The sequence below is a fragment of the Loxodonta africana genome, chromosome 19 (assembly GCF_030014295.1).
Source record: "Loxodonta africana isolate mLoxAfr1 chromosome 19, mLoxAfr1.hap2, whole genome shotgun sequence".
NCBI classification, from domain to species: domain Eukaryota; kingdom Metazoa; phylum Chordata; class Mammalia; order Proboscidea; family Elephantidae; genus Loxodonta; species Loxodonta africana.
In genome coordinates, this window is record NC_087360.1 from 80792106 (window position 1) to 80812349 (window position 20244).

Genomic DNA, 20244 nt, shown 5'->3' on the forward strand with positions numbered 1-20244 from the left:
ACCTTAAATTTAGAATTCCTCTATAGTTAAACATATTAAATTAAATTTCTAGAAATAAAACTTCAATTTTGTAAATAAAAATAAATTTTATTTAAAATCTTATAAGTGAATGTAGATATTTTTGTATCCAATTTGTTTTCCCTTAATAAAAGCTTGGAGATCTTACAATGATCGAAACCAAGAGACACTGAACGGAGATGCTACGTATTCCTCTCTTGCAGCAAAAGGTTTCAGAAGCGTTCGCCTGAACCTGCAAGACAAAAGGTCGCCCATCCAGGTAACCCTGCACACTCTTGTCTACTGTCTGTCTTTCAAGATTGATTGCAAGAGCACTGCTTTAGCGCCTCTTGGCTAGTAACACGTGCACACTTTGATACTTTTTGCTCTTAGTGAATCTCTGCTTTTGTCTTTGTTTTGTTGGTCAAAGTTGTATATACAACACTGAGGAAAAATTTTAATTTAAAAAAAGTTTTCTGTTTTTCTGATTGATTAATCTCATAAAACTAGGTCAGTTTCTCACGAAATGCTAGCCATATATATACCTTAAGTTTTAAAAAATATGCCAAGAGAACATGTGTTCACTTATTAAAATGATTTCCCAGAATGAAGATGGAGACAAACTTTATAATATATTCTCTATAAAAAAAAAGGTTTTTTTTTTTTTTTTTCTGATGGCAACTGCTGAGGATAAATTAAACTGTATCCTAAAAGAAATGAAAAACCATCATTCCATTTAGCCAACAAAATGTGTACCGTAGTGAGAAGATAGAACGTTGCTTCACCTTCTTTACGGGCAAGGTTGACACTGTTTTCTTGAATGACTAACTATGACTTTCTCTCTGTTTTTTTCTTCAACATTATTTCTTCCTCCGGATGCTTTTGGCAATCCAGGCACTCCTTCCACCACCCAGGAAAGAGAGTTTTTGTAACTCCTTGATAACCAGCCACACAAAGGGTGACATTTTAGACCAATCACTAACTAACACACAAACGCCCTCCTGTACAGAGTACTTTACTAACCAAAAGCCTGTTCACAGAACTATGTATTCTAACGACGATCCCAGCCAGACAGTTGTATATTCCGAAGAATCTAACACAACTGTGTCATACACACAAAAAATCACTAGTCCACTGCCAACAGCTTCCAGCACAGGTCCCCCACCACTTGCTGACGTCAGAACCCCATTTCTGCAAGAGAACTACATGCAAGATTCTCAGACTCGGAGAATTTCTACCTTGAAACTAACCCATAGCCCGGATCTAGCTAGTAGCAGCCCCTTCAATCCATCACAGCTTTCCAAATCGGCTGAAGTGCCATCATTTCCCAGAAGGCCTTTCCCACCGCCCCCTGACACGGTGCCTGAGACACACACAGCATCTCTTTCCATTCAGATCGCTCCCCTTTCAGGACAGGGTTCTGAAGGCCGCAGACAGCTCCCTGACCTTTCTCCAGAGACTGCAAAGATTCCTCTGCAGCAAGAGAGACAAAAATCTGCGGTTGCTGCAGCCTCGCAGCCCTCCGACGGCCGGGTGGTACCTTACACTTTCCAGTCTCTTCTTACAGGCCTGTTGGAGGGACCCTCACTAACTCCTTTGGTTTGGGCTTCTTATATAACTGAATGCTTTTTTAGAGTTTTGAAGCAGGAAAGGAAAGGAGAAAGAAACCATCTTCCAATTCGAAGGCCTATTAAATTCACCAATAAATTTGGAGGTTTTTTTTTAATATGTAGATCTTTCATCTAGAAATCATCTTCTAAATGTTTCCTACTTTCTGGATGTTTATAAGCGAATAATTGATGGGTCAGTTTTCACAACACTGCAAGCCGCTTCAGTACTTAAAATACTTTTAGGTTTCAAAACATTATTTTTTGTGCCGGACTTTTTGGTACCCGCATTTGCTTTATTTGCATGTCTAAAACTTCTTAAAATAATGGTCAGTTTTAGTTCTTCTTGGTAGAAAACATTTATCTTCAAGCACTGTTTATTCTTTTGTAGCTTGATACTCATTTTCACTGAAACAATCAATTCCTACCTTTTGTTTAATTTGATGTTTCAGAAATCCTACTAATCCACCTTCAATACTCAGACTGTTGGGAAAAAAAGTTGAGAAGTAAACCTTTATTTCCACATTTGTAAAATTCTGTCATAGCACAAATCTTCTGACATTTATTAATCTGTTCAAGAGAAGAGAAATGCATTCCTCTTCTCAGCTCCTCCACAAAATCACGTCGTGTCAACAATACAAGTTTCAAGGACAAGTCGGAGATTTCCAGCCGAGCTTCATCACTGCCAGTGTGATGGGCTGCTGTCTGAACTTGTCTGTGAACCTGAGCCACAGAATGAGAATATTAACCCTTAATTCATAGGCTGCGGCAACACTGGGGGTACAGCGGAGACAAATCACTTAGGACAGAGCAAGCACTCAATAAACGGTAACCGTTAATACAAGGTACAATACCGCTAGCAAGAGCAGTTGTGGTAATACTGAAATCGCTACCGCCTAAAGAAATTTTTTTGTTTACTGCTATTTCCTGAAGTTGCATTGTTGAAGATCATCCAAAGCACATCCTTGAAGAGATTTTTAAACTTCATGGACAATCTTCAGCAGATACCTGACACCAAACACCCCCTCCACACATGTGCATGCACACACACAGGCACACACACACACACAAGCACACGCACACACACAAGCACACGCACACAGGCACGCACACATACACACACACACAAGCACACGCACACAAGCACATAGGCACACAGGCACGCACACAAACATGCACACGCACACACACAGGCACACACACATACACACAAGCACACAGGCACGCACACATACGCACACACACAAGCACATGCACACAGGCACATAGGCACACAGGCACGCACACACACAAGCACACACACACATACAGGCATGCACACACAGGCACACACACAGGCACACACACAAGCACAGGCATGCACACACACAGGCACGCACACACACGTGCACGCAGGCACACACACAGGTGCACACACAGGCATGCACACGCACACAGGAATACAGGCATGTGCACACACACACAGGCACACAGGCATGCACACACACGCCCACAGGCACACGCACAGGCACACACACTCAAGCACATGCACACACACACAGGCATGCACACACATGTGCACACAGGCACACACAGGCACACAGGCACATGCACACAGGTGCGTACACAGGCACACACACAGGCATGCACACACACGCACACAGGCACACAGGCACGCACACACAGGCACACCAGCATGCACACACACAGGCACACAGGCATGCACACACACACCCACAGGCACACGCACAGGCACACAGGCATGCACACACACACGCACACGAGGACACGCACGCAGGCATACACGCACACAGGCACGCACACACACATGCACACACAAGCACACGCACACACACAAAGCCCAAACCTTAAGCACAGATGATTAAAAAAGCAAGTGTATAGGAGAAGACATGAAAAACATGCCACATTCACAGCTCAGTTTGCTCATCTAAAGTGGTTTATCGAGTTTGGTTTTTTCATGTTTGAAAATGTAAGTTGATAACTGTCCTTTTAGACAGTTTTGTCACTATCCAGGCTGACCAGAGACAGCTGGTTTAATTGTGCAATACCCAGAGAATTTGCGTGATTCAGAAGATAAGATTTGAGCTTCTGACACTCATTCAACAAACATTTTTGGGGCACCTGCAATATGCCAAGTACTATTCTGGTCACAGAGCTGGATTTGAAGCCATTGATACTTAAAATTTTGTGGTGGGGGGCTGTGGGGGAGACATTTAATTATATACATAAATATATAAATTACATACTTATACCAACAACAGAAGGAGCTATGTCAATGGAAGTAAAACCAGGCAGTGCTAGCAGGGACGTGGGGAGCAGCCTCCATCCTGAATAAGGTAGTCAAGTCCACCTCATTGCAAGACAGACAACTTTAAAGTGTGGAAGAACATTCTAGGCAGAGAGAACATCTTTAAGTCTGAAGCATGCTGCTGCCATTCAGAACCACCGAGGAAGCCCCTGGGGAGGGGGTGGAAGGATACTAGGTAAAGGTAACAGGAGGCGAAGTCAAAGGTGGCAGAGGCAGACCACAGAAGCCCCTCAGGGTCACTGCAAAGATTCCAGCTTGTTACAGTAAAAAGAGAGTCATCAGGGGATTAGGCTTGACTTCTAACAGAATCACTGGCAGCTGAGTTGAGGACACACAACAGTGGGTCCAGGAGGAGAGCAGGCAAACCAGTCAGGCTGCTATTGCGATAACTCAGGGGGGAAATGACAGTGGCTCGAAGCAGTCTGGAAGCAGTGGAGGTGGTGAGAACTGATATGAACGTAATTTGAAAGGAGGGCAAACAGGGCTTCTTGACAGATTGCATGTAGGATGTGAGGGAAGAGAATAGTCAAGGTTGACTCCAGTCTGCAGTTGGGAAGAATGAAATTGCCATCAGCTAAGACTGACAGCTGAGGGTAGAAGAGGTTTGGGGAAAGATCAGAGGTTGCATATGGGACATGTTAAGTTGAGATAGGAGTCCCTGGGTGATGAAAATGGTTAAGCACGTAGCTAGTAGCTGAAAAGTGGGCGGTGCGACCCACCCAGAGACACCGCGGAAGACAGGCCTTCTTCTCTAAGGCCACAGCCTTGAACACCCCATGGAACAGTTCTTCTCTGCACACACGGAGTTGTCATGAGTCCGAATAGACTCAACAGCAGCTGGCCACCACAAGGTCAAGGTGTCCACAGACAGCCATGTGGAGAGGTGGAGTATGCAGGTGGAGTTCCGCAGAGAAGTCTGGTTTGGAGATATGTGTTTGGAGTCATCAGCTTGTAGATGATTTTTGTGGCCACGAGAAGTGAGAGCGTGAAGGAAGTGAATACAGAGAAAAGAGGAGGCCCAAGGCCTGAGCCCTTGTGCTTCTCGACATTAAGAAGAGCAACCAGAAAAGGAGAAAGGAGCATCTGCTAAGGGAGGAGGAAATCCAGGAGAATATAGCGTCCTAGTCACCAAGGGGAGCCCTGGTGGCCCAGTGGTTAAAAAGCTCTGCTGCTAACCAGAAGGTCGGCAGTTGGAATCCACCAGCTGCTCCTTGGAAACCCTATGTGGCAGTTCTACTCTGTCCTACAGGGTCTCTCGGAGTTGAAGTCAACTCAATGGCAATGGATTTGGTTTGGGTTTGGTAAATACCAAGTGAGGAAAGTGTATCAAAGAGAAGGGACGGTCAACTGTGATAATACTGCTGATAGGCCAAGAGTAAGATGGATCTCAGATCTCCTGTTAGTAATACGGAGGTCATTGTGATTTCATAAGTGTTGAGGGGGAAGGACTCTCGCTTGGGGTGGGTTTAAGAAAGGCTGGCAGGAAAGCAATGGGACAGAGTTCTTTCAAGGTGTTATTAGCATAAAATCTCACCAACCCTGAGTCTCAGTTCCTTCATATGTAAAGTGGAGATGAAAATAGCATTCACCATATAGAGTTGCTATGAGATTTGAATAACGCATATAAAGAGCTTGTTGGCACAGTGCCTGCTACACGGTGGACCTCAGCATGTGGTAGCCATTGTTATTTTAACATAATATCCTTTTCTAGATTAAGTATCTGATTGGAAAAGGGAAATATTTGTTATATTATGTACATATTATAGATAATGCTTTATTTTTATGTCTGATTTTTCATGGAATGGTCTTTTGCAGTGGTGACCTTTCCATTTTACGTACTTAAGCTCCACATTCTGGCAGGAAAGTTTAGTAAATGCCAAGAGCTATAAACAATACACTTGGAAACAGCCAAGTACCAGAGACAGATGAACAACTAGCCTCCCAAGAAGTTAGCAGACCCAAGAAACAAAAATTCTCTACACGGAGAAGCTAAAAGGAAATATCAGTCTTCTAGAAGTTTCATCTGCTTACTTTTTGTTGTTGTTAAGGCCTAACCATTACTTTAACTAAAAAGAAAACTGCAGCTTACCATTAGGGATTTTAATTTTGCCCATACTTGACCAATTAGTATTTCTTAAACTGAATATGTTTTGATTTACCTCCTACAAAATTACGTATGAGGAAACCATAAAATGAGGAAAGTTTCATGAGCAATATCCTATTGCTAAAACCATCACATTGTTCTCAAGGTCAGATAAGTGGTGGTATAAACCAGACGCTTTGAAAAGACAGCAAAGAGCTACACCCAACCAGTTTTCTCTGGCATTTGTGAGTGCTGTGCCCTGTACTTCGGGGAGATAGACTTGACCCTTCTATTATGAATTGACATAATTGATCATTTTCCAAAGCCTCCCTGTCACAGCAGCTACTGCACAGGGGTTGGGGACTCAAAGGAGGTTTAGTACCACTGTCATGTAGAGGACAAAACAACATCCTCTCTCTTGCTCTGTGGGATCAACACGTAGAAGATAAGGAAGGGAGAATAATGAACACATGTCAGCAGTGTGAGATAGAAAATGTGCAGAACTGCAGAGTACAGTTTCTGGACCCTTTCTGACCATAGTAGCCCGATCACTGATGTATTCTATTAGTGGGGCCACCTATATCCCAGGACTTCTTTTCTGTGGGTTTGTTACACTGTTAGTTGACCAGGTCTTAGGCAACTTCTCCACTGGGCTAATGTTTGTTTGGTTTTTTTGTTTTGTTTTGTTTTTTGTTTTTCTGTGATTGAGGAGGGGAGAATATTCAGGTGCACAGCATGAGTTTAGAAATCATCAAGGTCCCCTCTACATTACCCACCAGTCAATGGGCACTCCGCCTTTTCTTGACTACCTTCAGGAATGGTGAGCTCAGTTACTTTATGAGGCAGCCGTGAAGCACTGGGATGATTCTCCAAGCTAATTATTAGAAAACATTTCTAATGTTGAGTCATAATCCGCCTTCCTTCCTGTCTGCATATTGATCCCATGGAGCCAAAAAGATGTCCTCTCCTTCTTCGTGATGTCTTTCATGTGACTGTTCCCCTCCCCACTGTGGTGTCTGCTTTGTGGAAAACATCCCCGTGCTTCCACGTGTCCTGACATTTAAAACAGCTCCTGTGGGCCACACAGCATACCAGGCACTGGGCTAAGCCTTTCGCTTGCATCCCCTCACTTAGTTTTCACAGACTCTAGGAGATGGGTTTTATTAATGTCTTTATTTACACATGAGGAAGCTGGGGTCAGAAGAGGTTAGACAGCTTGTCCAGTCTGACTTCACCAAAACCATTGCCATGGAGTCAATTCCAACTCATAGTGACCCTATAAGACAGAGTAGAACTGCCCCAAGGGGTTTCGAAGGCTGTAATCTTTGTGAGTTCGAATATAACAATGATTGTGATCATGGCGCAGGACCAGGCAGTGTTCCTCTCTGTGGCACACAGGGTCACTATGAGTCAGAACCAACTCGACGGTAACTAACAACAACAACAATCTTTATGGAAGCAGACTGTCACATCTTTCTCCCATGAGCGCCTGGTGGATTTGAACAACCAACCTTTTGGTTAGCGGCTGAGTGCTTAACTACTGCACCACAGGGCCCCAGCGGGAACATTAGTCCCCTGATTAGATACCACACTTCCACCAATGAATGCAAATCTGTGCAGTGTTTTAGACCACCCACCACTCAGGTGGTGATTAGGGATCATACAGCGGTGAAGACGCACGGTAAAAAGTGTCTTTATAACCAGGGTCTAAGGCCATCTTGTATCACTGAAATGTGGTGATACAGCCCCAAACCCAAAAAACCAAACCCAGTGCCATCGAGTCGATTCCGACTCATAGCGGCATGAGCAGCCGACCACTCTCTCTCAGTTTTAGGGCCATGCCTTGTCTCTTCCCTCTGTGAGCCTGTTGTACACTCCTCTCTTAGCCTCTGCCCTCTCATTTCTTCGAGTTTCCTGTGGGTTCCCACAGCATTCTCTGGCTCCAATTATGCACGTCCTTGCAGCTGGGCCCCCCCAGCTATCTGACTGGGATGTTCCCAGCCATACAGTTCAAATTCCCTGGGAGGGCCGTGCCTAATTGACCCACCTCCGTTCACTTATTCCCCCTCCTAAACAATCAGCCTTGCCTACCCCATTTGGGGTCACCTGGTACCAACATGGTTGCCAGGTGCTTCCTCCCACACTCAGGGGAGGCTGCCAGGGGAAGGCAGGTCATCCCAGGAGTGGGGGACAGGGGGAAATAACTGGGTTTACATAACCTGCTTCCAGAGATTTTTTTTTTAAATTACTATCGCCTCAACTTTTTTCCATTGAAATCTAGAAAACAAAAACTGTACCTCCTTTACATATCCGCATATGCTCCTTGGAGAACAAGGGAGAAGTTAACTCCCAGACCACAGTGCTGTGCCAAGCCACGTTAGAGCCCGAGGCAGAGGGGAAATATGTGACCCTATGTGTGTGTGTTTAAGCATTTTTAACCGTTACTTTTTCTAGACCATTTAAGTGGTTTAAAAAAGATTGGAGAATTGGAAAGTAGGCATGTTAAAACTCACAACGTTATTTTAAGTTTAAATATTTTGTTTACACCAAAACAGAATGTATTATAATTTTACTTCATCTTAGATTAATTAAAGATTATATAACATCATCGTTGGTCAAAGGGAAATTGCCAAACATGGTGAATCTCTCAATTAAAAAGGAGATAAGCAAGAATGTAGATTTTGGAAAAATTATTGATGAATTTTCGTCCATTAGATCCAGGATCACATTTTTCTCTGCGCCTCAGTCTCCAATATGGCTTGCACGGCACTGGTCTTTATGTAAATTTCTTTATATTTTGTTCTTTATGGATTTTTTTTGCATTGATTTTCCTGTTTCCCATATTGCATTAAAATAGCATGTATCTCAGTCATGAAGTTTCTGCTGTTCCCTCAAACCTATAGGCGAGGTTGGCGCCTCACTCACCCTCCCCAGGCCTGGCCCTGCCAGACCGTGCTCCCTGTGGCCACATCCCAGCTCTGTACCAAGCCCTATCCAATTATCCTTAGCTGTACTCCTCCTCCCCTCCAGCTTTTACACTAGAGAGTCACAAACTGATGGCCTGAGGGGTTAGGACTACAGATCTGTTCTGTGTGTGGTTTCTAGGAGTTAAAATAACTCGTAATTCAGCCACCTTTAGAGGGAGCCTGCTCTTCCAGTCCCCCACAGTGCCAGCGCTCCTTCTTGTCTCCTAAGCAGCCTGGTTTGCACTATTCGGTTACCTGCCTGGCCCATGGCAGGCACCTGAGCTTGCGATGCCTACATCCAAGACAATAAACTTCTTCCACTGCCGAAGCTCACCCTTCCTGAGTTCCCTTGGCCCTTAGTTCATCAGGGAATCCAACCTGGAGTTAGTGATCTCTTTCATCCTCGTGGCACAAATGGTAAAGCACTCAGCTGCTAACAGAAAGGTTGGCAGTTCAAGTCCACACAGAGGCCCCTTAGAAGGAAGGCTGATGATCTACCTCTGAAAGATTGTTGTTGTTGTTGTTGTTGTTAGGTGCCACCGAGTTGGTTCTGACTAATCGCGACCCTGTGCACAACAGAACAAAACACTGCGTGGTCCTGCGTGGTCCTGCGCCGTCCTCAGAATTGTTGCTGTGCTTGAGCCCATTGTTGCAGCCACCGTATCAATCCATCTCATTGAGGGTCTTCCTGTTTTTCTCTGACCCTCTGCTTTACCAAGTACAGCGCGACACACTGACAGACATGTCGGGGTCTGGAAGGTTACAGCCACTGGAAATCCTGTGGGGTGCAGTTCTACTCTGAAAACACACAGGGTTACCAAGAAGTCGAATCTACTCTACAGCAGCTGGTTTATTTTTTGTTTCTGTTTTCACCCACTAATGCTAGAGCTCTCCTCGTCATTCTGAATTGAGCTTGTCTGGACCAAGAGCCTCAGTGCCATTTGGAGTAAGTAGGAGCTCTGCGTGTATGAAGTACGTGGAGGTCCGGGCATCGCGCCTTCCCTTTGTAGACCACGCAGCAGCAAGCTGTCGTTTCTGGCTCCTCCCTCCCTTATATCTCAACAGCTGGGGAAAGTAAGAAAGAACTAAGATTTGGTGACTCTTGGTCCTTATTCAGACACCTTACCCTTACATGGTCTTGAAAAGAAGACACAATGGCTTTCTGCATCTGTCTGCTTCAATAGGAAACAAAACTGTCCTTGTTCGAAGGTAACTTATCCTACTTCAGCCTAGTCCAGATTAAGAAAATACTTCTTTCTTCCCCTTTTCTCACTTTTCCTTGTACTCTTCTCACGTTTTTTTCGGGGGAGGCCTGTATAATGTGGTCCTGTCTCCTTCTTGCATCTAAGAGGGCATCTTGTTAGTGTGGAGATCAGGGTCGTGTCACAGGAGCTCCAAGTATTCGAAGAAGCCCTTTACATCTTTATGGGAAGATACTCCAGAGCTTTGTGTGGGTGACAGATAGCCTACTGTATCATTCTCTTTTTTGAGCTTCATCTGCAGAAGTTTAAGTGTGACATGACTCACCAACCAAGAGGCATTACACCTGTTAACTACAGGCACACACATACATATTACACTCAAAATTATGGGCCTATAAGGAGGTGGCAAGAGAAATTCAAAAGACGAAATAGTTCTGTTGTCTGTAGGATACTCTTTTTGAAAGGACAAGTGAACAGATTAAGATCATTGCCAGGCACAATGCTGTATAAACAAACATAATCATATCACCCATGACACTGGTGATTTTAGAGAGAAATATGCGTTAGCTTTTGAAATGTGTCCGGTCCAAGGATATAGGCAAGCCCGTCCAGTGAGTGTTACAGTCATTCAATTTCTTTCCTTTGAATTTTAAGGAAAAACTCCTTTGAGCAGGTAACACAAATCCACTAGCATGATTTCCATCATTTAACAGAATTTTCACTTAGCAAAACTAGAAAGAGATTAAATCTATATGGAAACTTCTTAAGCGAAACTGCTTCGTTGTTAAGAAATTCCATTCACCCAAGGCTGCATCCTACTGACCTCCATTCAGACCTGTAGCAGAATTCTGACATATTAAGTTGTAATTATTATAGTGTCAAATTATGGTGGTTTGACCTCTAACAAGATCTCCAAACATTATAAGCATCTACTAATAAAAAATATATTCCTGTTAAACATTTTAAGTTCTGGGTAACTAATATTTTTGTCAATTAATTCTAGAGATTTTTTAAACCATATATAGTAAAGTTCACATTTAAAATGAGTGTGTTTTCCTTTTTTAAACTTACTAAATAAGGAAATATCTCTTTCACCCAGGATTGTAACTACCTAACCTATTAAATTAAGTATGCACTTTAGAGCATCCATGAACCCCTAAAATTGTATGTAGAATTTTATGTGCATATGAATTTGTGCGTTTTTCCTAAGAGAAGATCAATAGCTATCATCCAGAGAGCCCTTTTTATAGGTAGGATTTTTTAAAAGTCTGAAGAAAAATTTTAATTAAGGCTTTTCATGAGACCAGCAGCACGGATGATGTCAGCTGTATACAAACGATGACTGGCCAAGAACTCCAGTGGTGCCACCTAAAATCTTTATTAGACAAGATTTCTCTTTAAAGTTCTTTTGACTCATTCACTAGCCATGTACTGGTTTCCCATAATTTTTCTGGCCATCTGTTTTACAACTGACCTTGCATCAAACACCTAACCTCTCTATTCTGGGGGTGGGATTGGGGCTCATAAGGAAGAAAATTTGCTTCAAGATTTCATTCACTCATGTTGGTGCATTTCATCACGTTTGAACTGTGGGAACAGACATTATCAAGATTGTAACAGATGGCTATGAAAATCCGTAATGAGCCATCCTCTCTTCCTCCTGCAGTCCACCCCTCCATCAGTGTTAGCCTCCTGGGTTTTATAACCTTAGAGGGTATTAAACTTTAATTTCTCTTTCAGTTTCTTTCTCCTTTACCTAAGATTTAACACCAAGAATAGTTCTAACCAACTAGGATACATTCCAACCATTTTTGGTGAATGGTTTTCTCACCCCATTTTCCCACACAGGAACCTCCATTTGTACTGCTAGTTTATCTAAAGTTCAATTCTTTTATATTTTAAGGTGAAATCAAAGAACAGATCCAGTGAATGATGAGGAACCAAAATACTATCCCCACGTAGCTATTTTTAGGTTGATCAAGCTTTAGATCCACAAGTTAGTGAAAAAAGGGGGTGGGGGGACTGATTTATATTTTGGGGGTATTTTGGAAGGGGGATAGTCAGGAGCGAGAATTACGCTACAAGAATTTTTCTAAGGAAGACAGAACTAATTCTGCTGACCAACAGACATCTAATATCATGTCATTGCCACAAGTACAAAACCTGAAACTCTGAAGAAAAAAATTATCTGCACTCCCCTTATGCCAACTCTCTCAAGCCCTCACCCAAAATGGCATTGCAATGCAGTGTGAAAACTGGCCTTGTTTCCAAAAAAAAAAAAAAAAACACTTACTGGATTCCATTTCTTCATGTTTTTACGCTTTCTTTGCAGTGTGTGGTTGACACCTAACCCATCTGAATGTACTTCCTCAAGTGCTTGCAGATAAAACTGATGCTTTGCCTTCTCCTTGTTGATTGGATAATTTATCTCTCTTCTTATTTTTTCCCTCAAACTCAGCTTGGAAACCAGAACTTAACTGCCCATGGGCTAGAGGTAAATGCTTCACAGATACACAGTCAAACTACACCAGAAGCGTCTTCTCTGTGCCCCCTTCTGTGGTGCTTTTTACATGGACCACTTCTTGACCAGACAGTGGCTCCGGCCCAGCATTACGTACCCTTCCACCACGATGACCCGGGGCCTTCACACTTACGTAAACCCCAGGCCCCTTTCGCACTGTTTATGCAGGCTGCCTTCCCTAGCTCCTGAAAGCCTTGTCCACAGCAACGTCCGTCACAGGCTGTCTCACCACAGACTCTTCTCGCTCTGAGAACAAGCTCCCCACAGCCGCCCTAGAGGAGCGGTACCTGACACCACCGACAGTTCTGAAACACACCCCCTACCTTGGGTCAGAGATCTGCTGTGACAGATGGTACCACCTTAGCCACCTGCTGCCACTCAGTCCATTACCTTTCCTTCCTTGGCCTCCACCAGTTTTTACACAGGTCTCCACAGGCCAAAATACCTCATTTCTTATCTGCATTTGGCAGCTGTTGATTGGTAAACTGACTCTATACTGTCTACCAGGGACACTCATTACAGTCATTCTCGTAAGCCTACCTACACATTGCAGTTGAGTTGATTCGGACTCATAGCAACCCTATAGGACAGAGTACAACTGCCCCACAGGGTTTCCAAGAAGCAGCAGTTGGATTCAAACTGCCGACCTTTTGATTAGCAGCCCAACTCTTAGCCACTGCACCACCCGGACTCCATAAGCCTACCTAGTGTTGAAAAGCTCAATTATATTCTCTTTGTTCATTTTAGAATTATTTCTGTTCACACTATATTGCCGTAGTGAATGTGTTTTACCGTGAATCATCTTAATGAGAAGTTATCTCAGAAACTTTAGAAAAGCTTACATCATAAAATCATTACAATTAGAGTATAGAGAAAACCTAAACAATTTTTAAAATTTTAACCCATATTAACAGCTGGCAGATAGCAATTTAACTCAGAAACTTGTATTAATGTGCCCTGTGTGAACAGGTCACATGTCCCTGTTTCTCACAGAAGTCATTACTGAATGCATGAGCTGACTCTTCTTGCTTCCGTTTCACTAACAGTGACACCTTTTGACTCTACCTGTCCTAGGGGGAGGAATGATGCAGACAGTCTAAATCGAGATTCTAGAAATTCACCCTTATGATTTTTGGAGGGAATTATTTCTCCTGAGCCATTCCAGTGTAATAACTTATAAATGCGTGTATTGTTTCATCTATATTTTCATTTGTATGTAATATATAAATGGTTTTCTATACATATTATATCATTTAAAGGTGCCTACATGACAAGCCCAGACCCCAGTAAATGATTTATGAATAGCTAAAATGCCTCAAAATTTTATGGTACAGATTTTCGATTGCATATAATGTATTGATCATTGCTTTAATATGAAAAGCACATAACTTCAGGCAAAAATCAGAAATTTATTTCTAAAAATGGCATCATAATGAACTTCCAAACAAGCACTGTCATAGCCAAAATTTTCTTTGTGCTACATGGTATTCTGTATCAAGGTCATAAATCTGTCAATTTCATATATGGAGAAATATGCATATGTTTTCCAACGCCACAATTACAGATAAGGAAAAAAAAAACCTTTGCCGTCGAATTGGTTCCGCTCGTAGCAACCCTGTAGGACAGAGTAGAACTGCCCCATAGGATTTCCCAGGAGCACCTGGTGGATTCGAAGTACTGACCTTTTGGTGATCATCTGAACTCTTGACCACTGCACCACCAGATAAGAAAACCCAAAAAACCAAAACCAAACCCAGTGCCCTTGAGTCGATTCCGACTCATAGCAACCCTATAGGACAGAGTAGAACCGCCCCATAGAGTTTCCAAGAAAAGCCTGGTGGATTCGAACTGCCGACCCTTTGGTTAGCAGCCATAGCACTTAACCACTACGCCACCAGGGTTTCCCCAGATAAGAAAAGACAGTATTAATTGGGCTGGGTTTAGTGTTCACCCAATGAGTGTTTGCATTGACAATGTTACATTCAGTGACAGTACAGACAGAGCTTCGTTTTCCAGGGCTAATACCATCAAGAGGAGCCCTGGTGTTGCAACGGTTAAGCTCTTGTCTGCTGCTCCAGCCCACCAGGGGTTCCAAGGGAGAAAGGCCTGGTGATTTGCTCCAGTAAAAATCACAGCCTAGAAAACCCTGTGAGGCAGTTCTCCTCTGTCTCCTGGGATCATTGTGAGGACAGCACTCAACACCACTACCATCAAGAGTCCCCTCCTGCCCTGGGGGGCAGTCACTGGGGCCCACCAGACATGGGCCTCACTCGAGTTCTGTGCTGTAAATGGCTCTTAGCTTTTAAAACTTTAAGGAATGTTATCAGGGCCTTTAACCAAAAGGACAAAGGCAGCGGTTGTTTGTGAATTTATGTACTAATCTATTTAATATTCTGTTCTTAACACTGTCTGGGAGCCTGCGGTTTACACATTCAGTCTCCTAAGCACCATCGAGCTAGCTGTATCTGGAATTAATTTGAAGTAGCAGTTTAAATTGCACTTAGATTTTCCATGAGGTGTTTTTCCTAATAATTCATTATGAAGTACTTCCTAAAATTCAAATGTTATTGTTTTGTTAGTAAAATCCTGATTGGTTTAACATAAATAGTAAATCTACTTTCTGGGGTTATTTTTTGTTAACACATAACCGACATTATTGAAATCATCAAATAGAAATCAGGGCAACTTTCTTAAGTTTTTAAAACCAACGAAAAAAGCCAGTCCCATTGCCATAGAGTCGATTCCAACTCAGAGTAGAACTGCCCTATAGAGTTGCCAAGACTGTAATCTTTACAGAAGCAGACTGCCACATCTTTCTCGCACAGAGCAGCTGGTGGGTTCAAACAGCCAACCTTTCGGTTTGCAGCCCAGTGCTTCATCACTGCGCCACCAGGGTTTCCTCAAGTTTAAAGCCAGTTACTGGCAAATAATTCCAACTCATGGTGACCCTATGTGTGTTGAATTGTGCTCCACAGGGTTTTCAATGGCTGAGTTTCAGAAGTAGATATCCAGGCCCTTCTTCCAAGATGCCTCTGGGTAAACTTGAACTTCCAACCTTTCAGTTAGCAGCTGAATACATGAGCCCTTTGCACCACCCAGGGACTCCTTCTGAAGTTAGTAACATAGCAACATGATGGTTTTTAATAAGAAGGTGTCTCCTGCTTTTAGCACGAATTATAATACAACAATAGTATTAAAAATGTATTTATAATGATTAACCACACCTGATTTGGGCAAAGAGGCAAAAATACTCTCAAGTCACTCATCAAAGCTACCTATGGCCCTGAAGCATTTGTGCGGACCTTCGCCTCATGCTATTTGAATGTCAGGTGTTCACCAGGTGGTACCTCCCCAAGACATGGCTAGTTACGAGGTGAGGGCAATTTCTATAACAGCTCAGAGAAGTACTTAGTAAACACAGCCCCTGTACTAAAACGCTGAGTGATTTAGGACATGTGTGGTGTGGCTATGAAGTAATGAAATTAGATTTATTCTAGATCACTTGTTGGCCTTAATGTGCCACCATGTATATATGCAGTTGGTTGTTGATCAGTGTTTCAGGCCTCGAAAATAGTTTATTTTGCTTTAGGATAATTAAAAAAGATTCTCAAGTGATGGCTCTTTATGTGCACATTTGCGTTTGTGTATATGTCAGGCCATTTGAACAGAATGTTTTTACTAATGTTTTGTCTCATTTGCATGCGTTGTGTAACCTCCACAATGCCCAGTGTGTATTGTGGATAGATAAGAGTGCTCAACAGAGGTGAGCGCAACCTCTGTGAACTAAGCTGCTTCAGTTTAATTAGAATCTGTGTCTGCCGACGTCTGCTGTTATTACCAAAGGGCTGCAGCTACTAAAAAAGAGAAGCATATGTATGGCCATCTCCAGTGAGAAGCTTGAAATACCATTGAGGATATCAACCACTCAGCTGTAAAACAACCACAACAATAAATGTTTAAGAAACCAAACAGAGGTTCGTAAAGGGCTAACAGATTGGAGTAGGGAGAAACCAGCGTTTTGAAGTGTCTTTCTGATGCTTTGCCAGGCATTTGCTTCTTCTAGAACAGGTTGCTTCACGATTTGTGAATCCAAACATTAGGTCCCTCATGTTAGCCGTGCTCAGGAAACATCTATTCACCAATGGTAGCCCTGACTGCGTCTGAGAGCCAACCCCTTTCCGCACATCAGAGAACGTGCCTTTGCATCCAGCATGCAGAGCAGTGTGACGGTGTTCTGACTACTTAGGTCGTAATCGTAGGAGAAAATTCACCCTCCACGTTCATTTTACATGGACTCCTGCTGATGCCATTCAGCGTCTCTCTTGGTGGAGTGCCATGCCTACTGACCCGCAGCCGATGTTCTTCCTGATCACCCCTGTGCCCTCTGACATATAAAAGAATGCTTTGCAGGGAGAAAGAAATACAGAGAAGACACTGGAAAAATGTACCCTGTCCCTCTAGACATCAATTTTCAAAGTAAATAAAAACTTGACGGCTGACTACTATCATGGGAGTAAGAGTCGTTTGCTGTCATCTAACGGAATTGTGTTCACTTGGGGCCGTGTACTTTAACCACGGGAGAAGGACGTGGCAGTCTGCTTCTGTAAAGATTACAGCCTTGGAAACCCTCTGGGGCAGTTCTACTCCGTCCTATAGGGTCACAATAAGTCTGAGTCAACTCCAGGGCAATGGGTTTTTGTTACGCACTTTAACAGGATGCTTTTGTGCTTTTCCCAGAGCCAGATAACAGTGAATGGAAACTCTGGTGGTGCTGTGAGTCCAATGAGTTACTACCAAAGGCCGTTTTCCCCTTCAGCTTACTCTCTGCCAGGCTCGTTCAGCTCAAGCATTACCATGCAGCATGGGCGATCCCTTGGTAAGTAATTTGATAGTCATGATTTTCATCACAATTTCAATATGGCAAGTACAAACCACAAGAGGAAAATATAAGGCATGAAAGTCACTTTCCAAAAAGGAGGCAGAAGCATTCAATACCCTGAGGAATTAGGGGCAGAGGATTCAACGCTGGAGAACTTAGGCATCCAGCTGATCCAAGATGGTGGCTCCATCTGTGGCCGAGCCTGAAGAGGCCATTAGATGTTTATGGGGTAGGGAGAAAAGAAGATGGCCCAGCTAGGGAGAGTCCACACCACCAGGCGAACATTAATGAAACACTTTTCCACGGGTAGATGCCATCCATGTTTGAGGCAGCCCGTGTCTTTGTAGAAGAGATTTCATGGTAGAAAATCATTTTGCTAAATATAAAGAACTGCATAACAGTTAAAACAGTCCAACAAGGGGACAGGCTGCCTCACAAAACAGTCAATTGATGCTGAATTTATTCAAACAGGCTGAGAGGCCATCAGTCAGGGAGGTGGTAGTGGGAAGCCAAGCAAGAAAAGTTTGATGACGATTCTATAATCTTAAAGGGTTAAGATCGTTCTTAACCCTTTGGAAGCTAAGAATTAAATGAAAGGCATAGCTCTCCTCCAGAAAAAAAAAAGGTGAACATGTACACATTCACATAAAATTTAAAGATGTAATTTCATGGGGCTCATGAACGTTTTGAAGCCTCCTGGTAAAGAGGCCATGCTATGTAATGATAACATTTTTATGTGGTAAAATGTATTAGGAGAGCTAGAAAATAATCAATACTTATTAGTGTTATAAATAAATAAATAATTGGAAAAACAGTCCAAATTGGACTATCTTCTGACTTCAGGCTGAAAAACTGTTCATGTCTCTGATCAACTCCAAGGCTCCCAGGAGGGCTGAAGCAGGGAGGAGGGCTGAGGACTGGGTGGCTAGACCACACCTCCCAGAAAGAGCAGGGAGGACCCATCCTTTGATCACCACCAACCAGCCACAGAGAGCAGACTGAGCCCAGAACTTCACACTAGCTGCTATCTCTACTTTGAAGGCAGGCAGCACCTCCCCTTCCTCTTTCAGTACACGGATTCAGGTCTTGAAAGAACAGGACACTGTTAGACTAAAGCAGAACTTTATGTCACCATCCAGATGCACTTTGTGGAACTCAGCTTCTGCGGTCAACAAAACCTTCATAACTACAAGGCTTTAAATGTAGCCATGGGACTCGTTAAAGAAAAGTGTAAATAGAGCTGTGCCTTCTCTAACGCTCCTCCTGGGGACCATCTGTGAATCTTATAATGAAGTCCTTTTAGGGAATAACAAAGTAGAACTTCCTTGTGCCAACGCGTTACCCTTCAGCAATCAGAACATAATATTACAACAGGAGCTCACTATATCTAGGTTTTTTATGGACCTATGCGTTATAACACATAGAGTAAAATTCTACAAATTGTTTTAGCCCTAATGTTTTCCCAAATTCTTATTACCAAAGTCTTCTCTTTGTCTCATTGCCTGTTTTAATAAACACAATCTCCCCTGACCCCCCTCAAACAAAAAACAGTATGAATGCACATGGGCTTTGATTTAGAACATATCAATGGATAGATTTGACATATAAACTATAAGACGTGAAAAGAAATTTCTTATCTTAGCATCTAGCAAATTCCAGCTGCCCTAAAGGAAGTTTATATTTAGTTGAGGAAAGAAGACTGAAAAAGTAAGAGTCAGTGGACCACATAAGAGAATAATAAAATAAAGGGCTAATTTGTATTACATAAACTGTTGTTGTTGTTGTTAGGTGCTGTCGAGTTGGTTCTGGCTTATAGCGACCCTATGGACAACAGAACGAAACACTGCCCGGTCCTGAGCCATCCTTACAATCATTGTTATGCTTGAGCTCATTGTTGCAGCCACTGTGTCAATCCATCTTGTTGAGGGTCTTCCTCTTTTCCGCTGACCCTGTACTCTGCCAAGCATGATGTCCTTCTCCAGGGACTGATCCCTCCTGACAACATGTCCAAAGTATATAAGATGCAGTCTCACCATCCTGGCTTCTAAGGAGCATTCTAGTTGTACTTCTTCCAACACAGATTTGTTCATTCTTTTGGCAGTCCATGGTATATTCAATATTCTTGACCAACACCACAACTCAAAGGCATCTATTCTTCTTCGGTCTTCCTTATTCATTGTCCAGCTTTCACATGCATATGATGCGATTGAAGATACCTTGGCTTGGGTCAGGCGCACCTTAGTCTTCAATATCTTTGCTCTTCAACACTTTAAAGAGGTCCTTTGTAGCAGATTTACCCAATGCAATGCGTCTTTTGATTTCTTGACTGCTGCTTCCATGGCTGTTCATTGTGGATCCAAGTAAAATGAAATCCTTGACAACTGCAATCTTTTCTCTGTTTATCCTGATGTTGTTCATTGGTCCAGTTGTGAGGATTTTTGTTTTCTTCATGTTGAGGTGCAGTCCATACTGAAGGCTGTGGTCTTTGATCTTCATTAGTAAGTGCCTCAAGTCCTCTTCACTTCCAGCAAGCAAGGTTGTGTCATCTGCATAACGCAGGTTGTTAACCAGTCTTCCTCTAATCCTCATGCCCCGTTCTTCTTCATATAGTCCAGCTTCTTGTATTATTTGCTCAGCATACAGATTGAATAGGTATGGTAAAGGAATACAATGCTGACGCA

General features: G+C 42.9%; 2 protein-coding genes across 9 annotated transcripts in view; both read left to right on the forward strand.

Moving 5' to 3' along the window:
• The window catches only part of LOC100672723 (sorbin and SH3 domain-containing protein 2), a 103083-nt gene that overhangs the window by 14476 nt on the left and 68363 nt on the right, over positions 1 to 20244 (forward strand). For 5 of the 8 annotated variants that reach the window (XM_064272917.1, XM_064272921.1, XM_010592521.3 and 2 more), the window contains 2 exons: positions 153 to 277; positions 17422 to 17560. In XM_064272917.1, coding sequence (XP_064128987.1) covers positions 153 to 277; positions 17422 to 17560 — 264 coding nt within the window. Of the gene's footprint in view, positions 1 to 152; positions 278 to 16548; positions 17561 to 20244 lie in introns of those variants that run through there. The other 3 variants (XM_064272920.1, XM_064272923.1, XM_064272922.1) reach the window with 2 other exon arrangements.
• On the forward strand, positions 950 to 1938 carry LOC135228263 (uncharacterized). Its single transcript, XM_064272927.1, has one exon. It carries the CDS (start codon positions 1042 to 1044, stop codon positions 1741 to 1743), a length of 702 nt encoding a protein of 233 aa, XP_064128997.1. The 5' UTR covers positions 950 to 1041; the 3' UTR covers positions 1744 to 1938.

What these genes read in the sequence shown, in the direction of transcription:
- LOC135228263 (XM_064272927.1), top strand. Translation starts at nt 1,042, where the DNA reads ATGTATTCTAACGACGATCCCAGCCAGACAGTTGTATATTCCGAAGAA.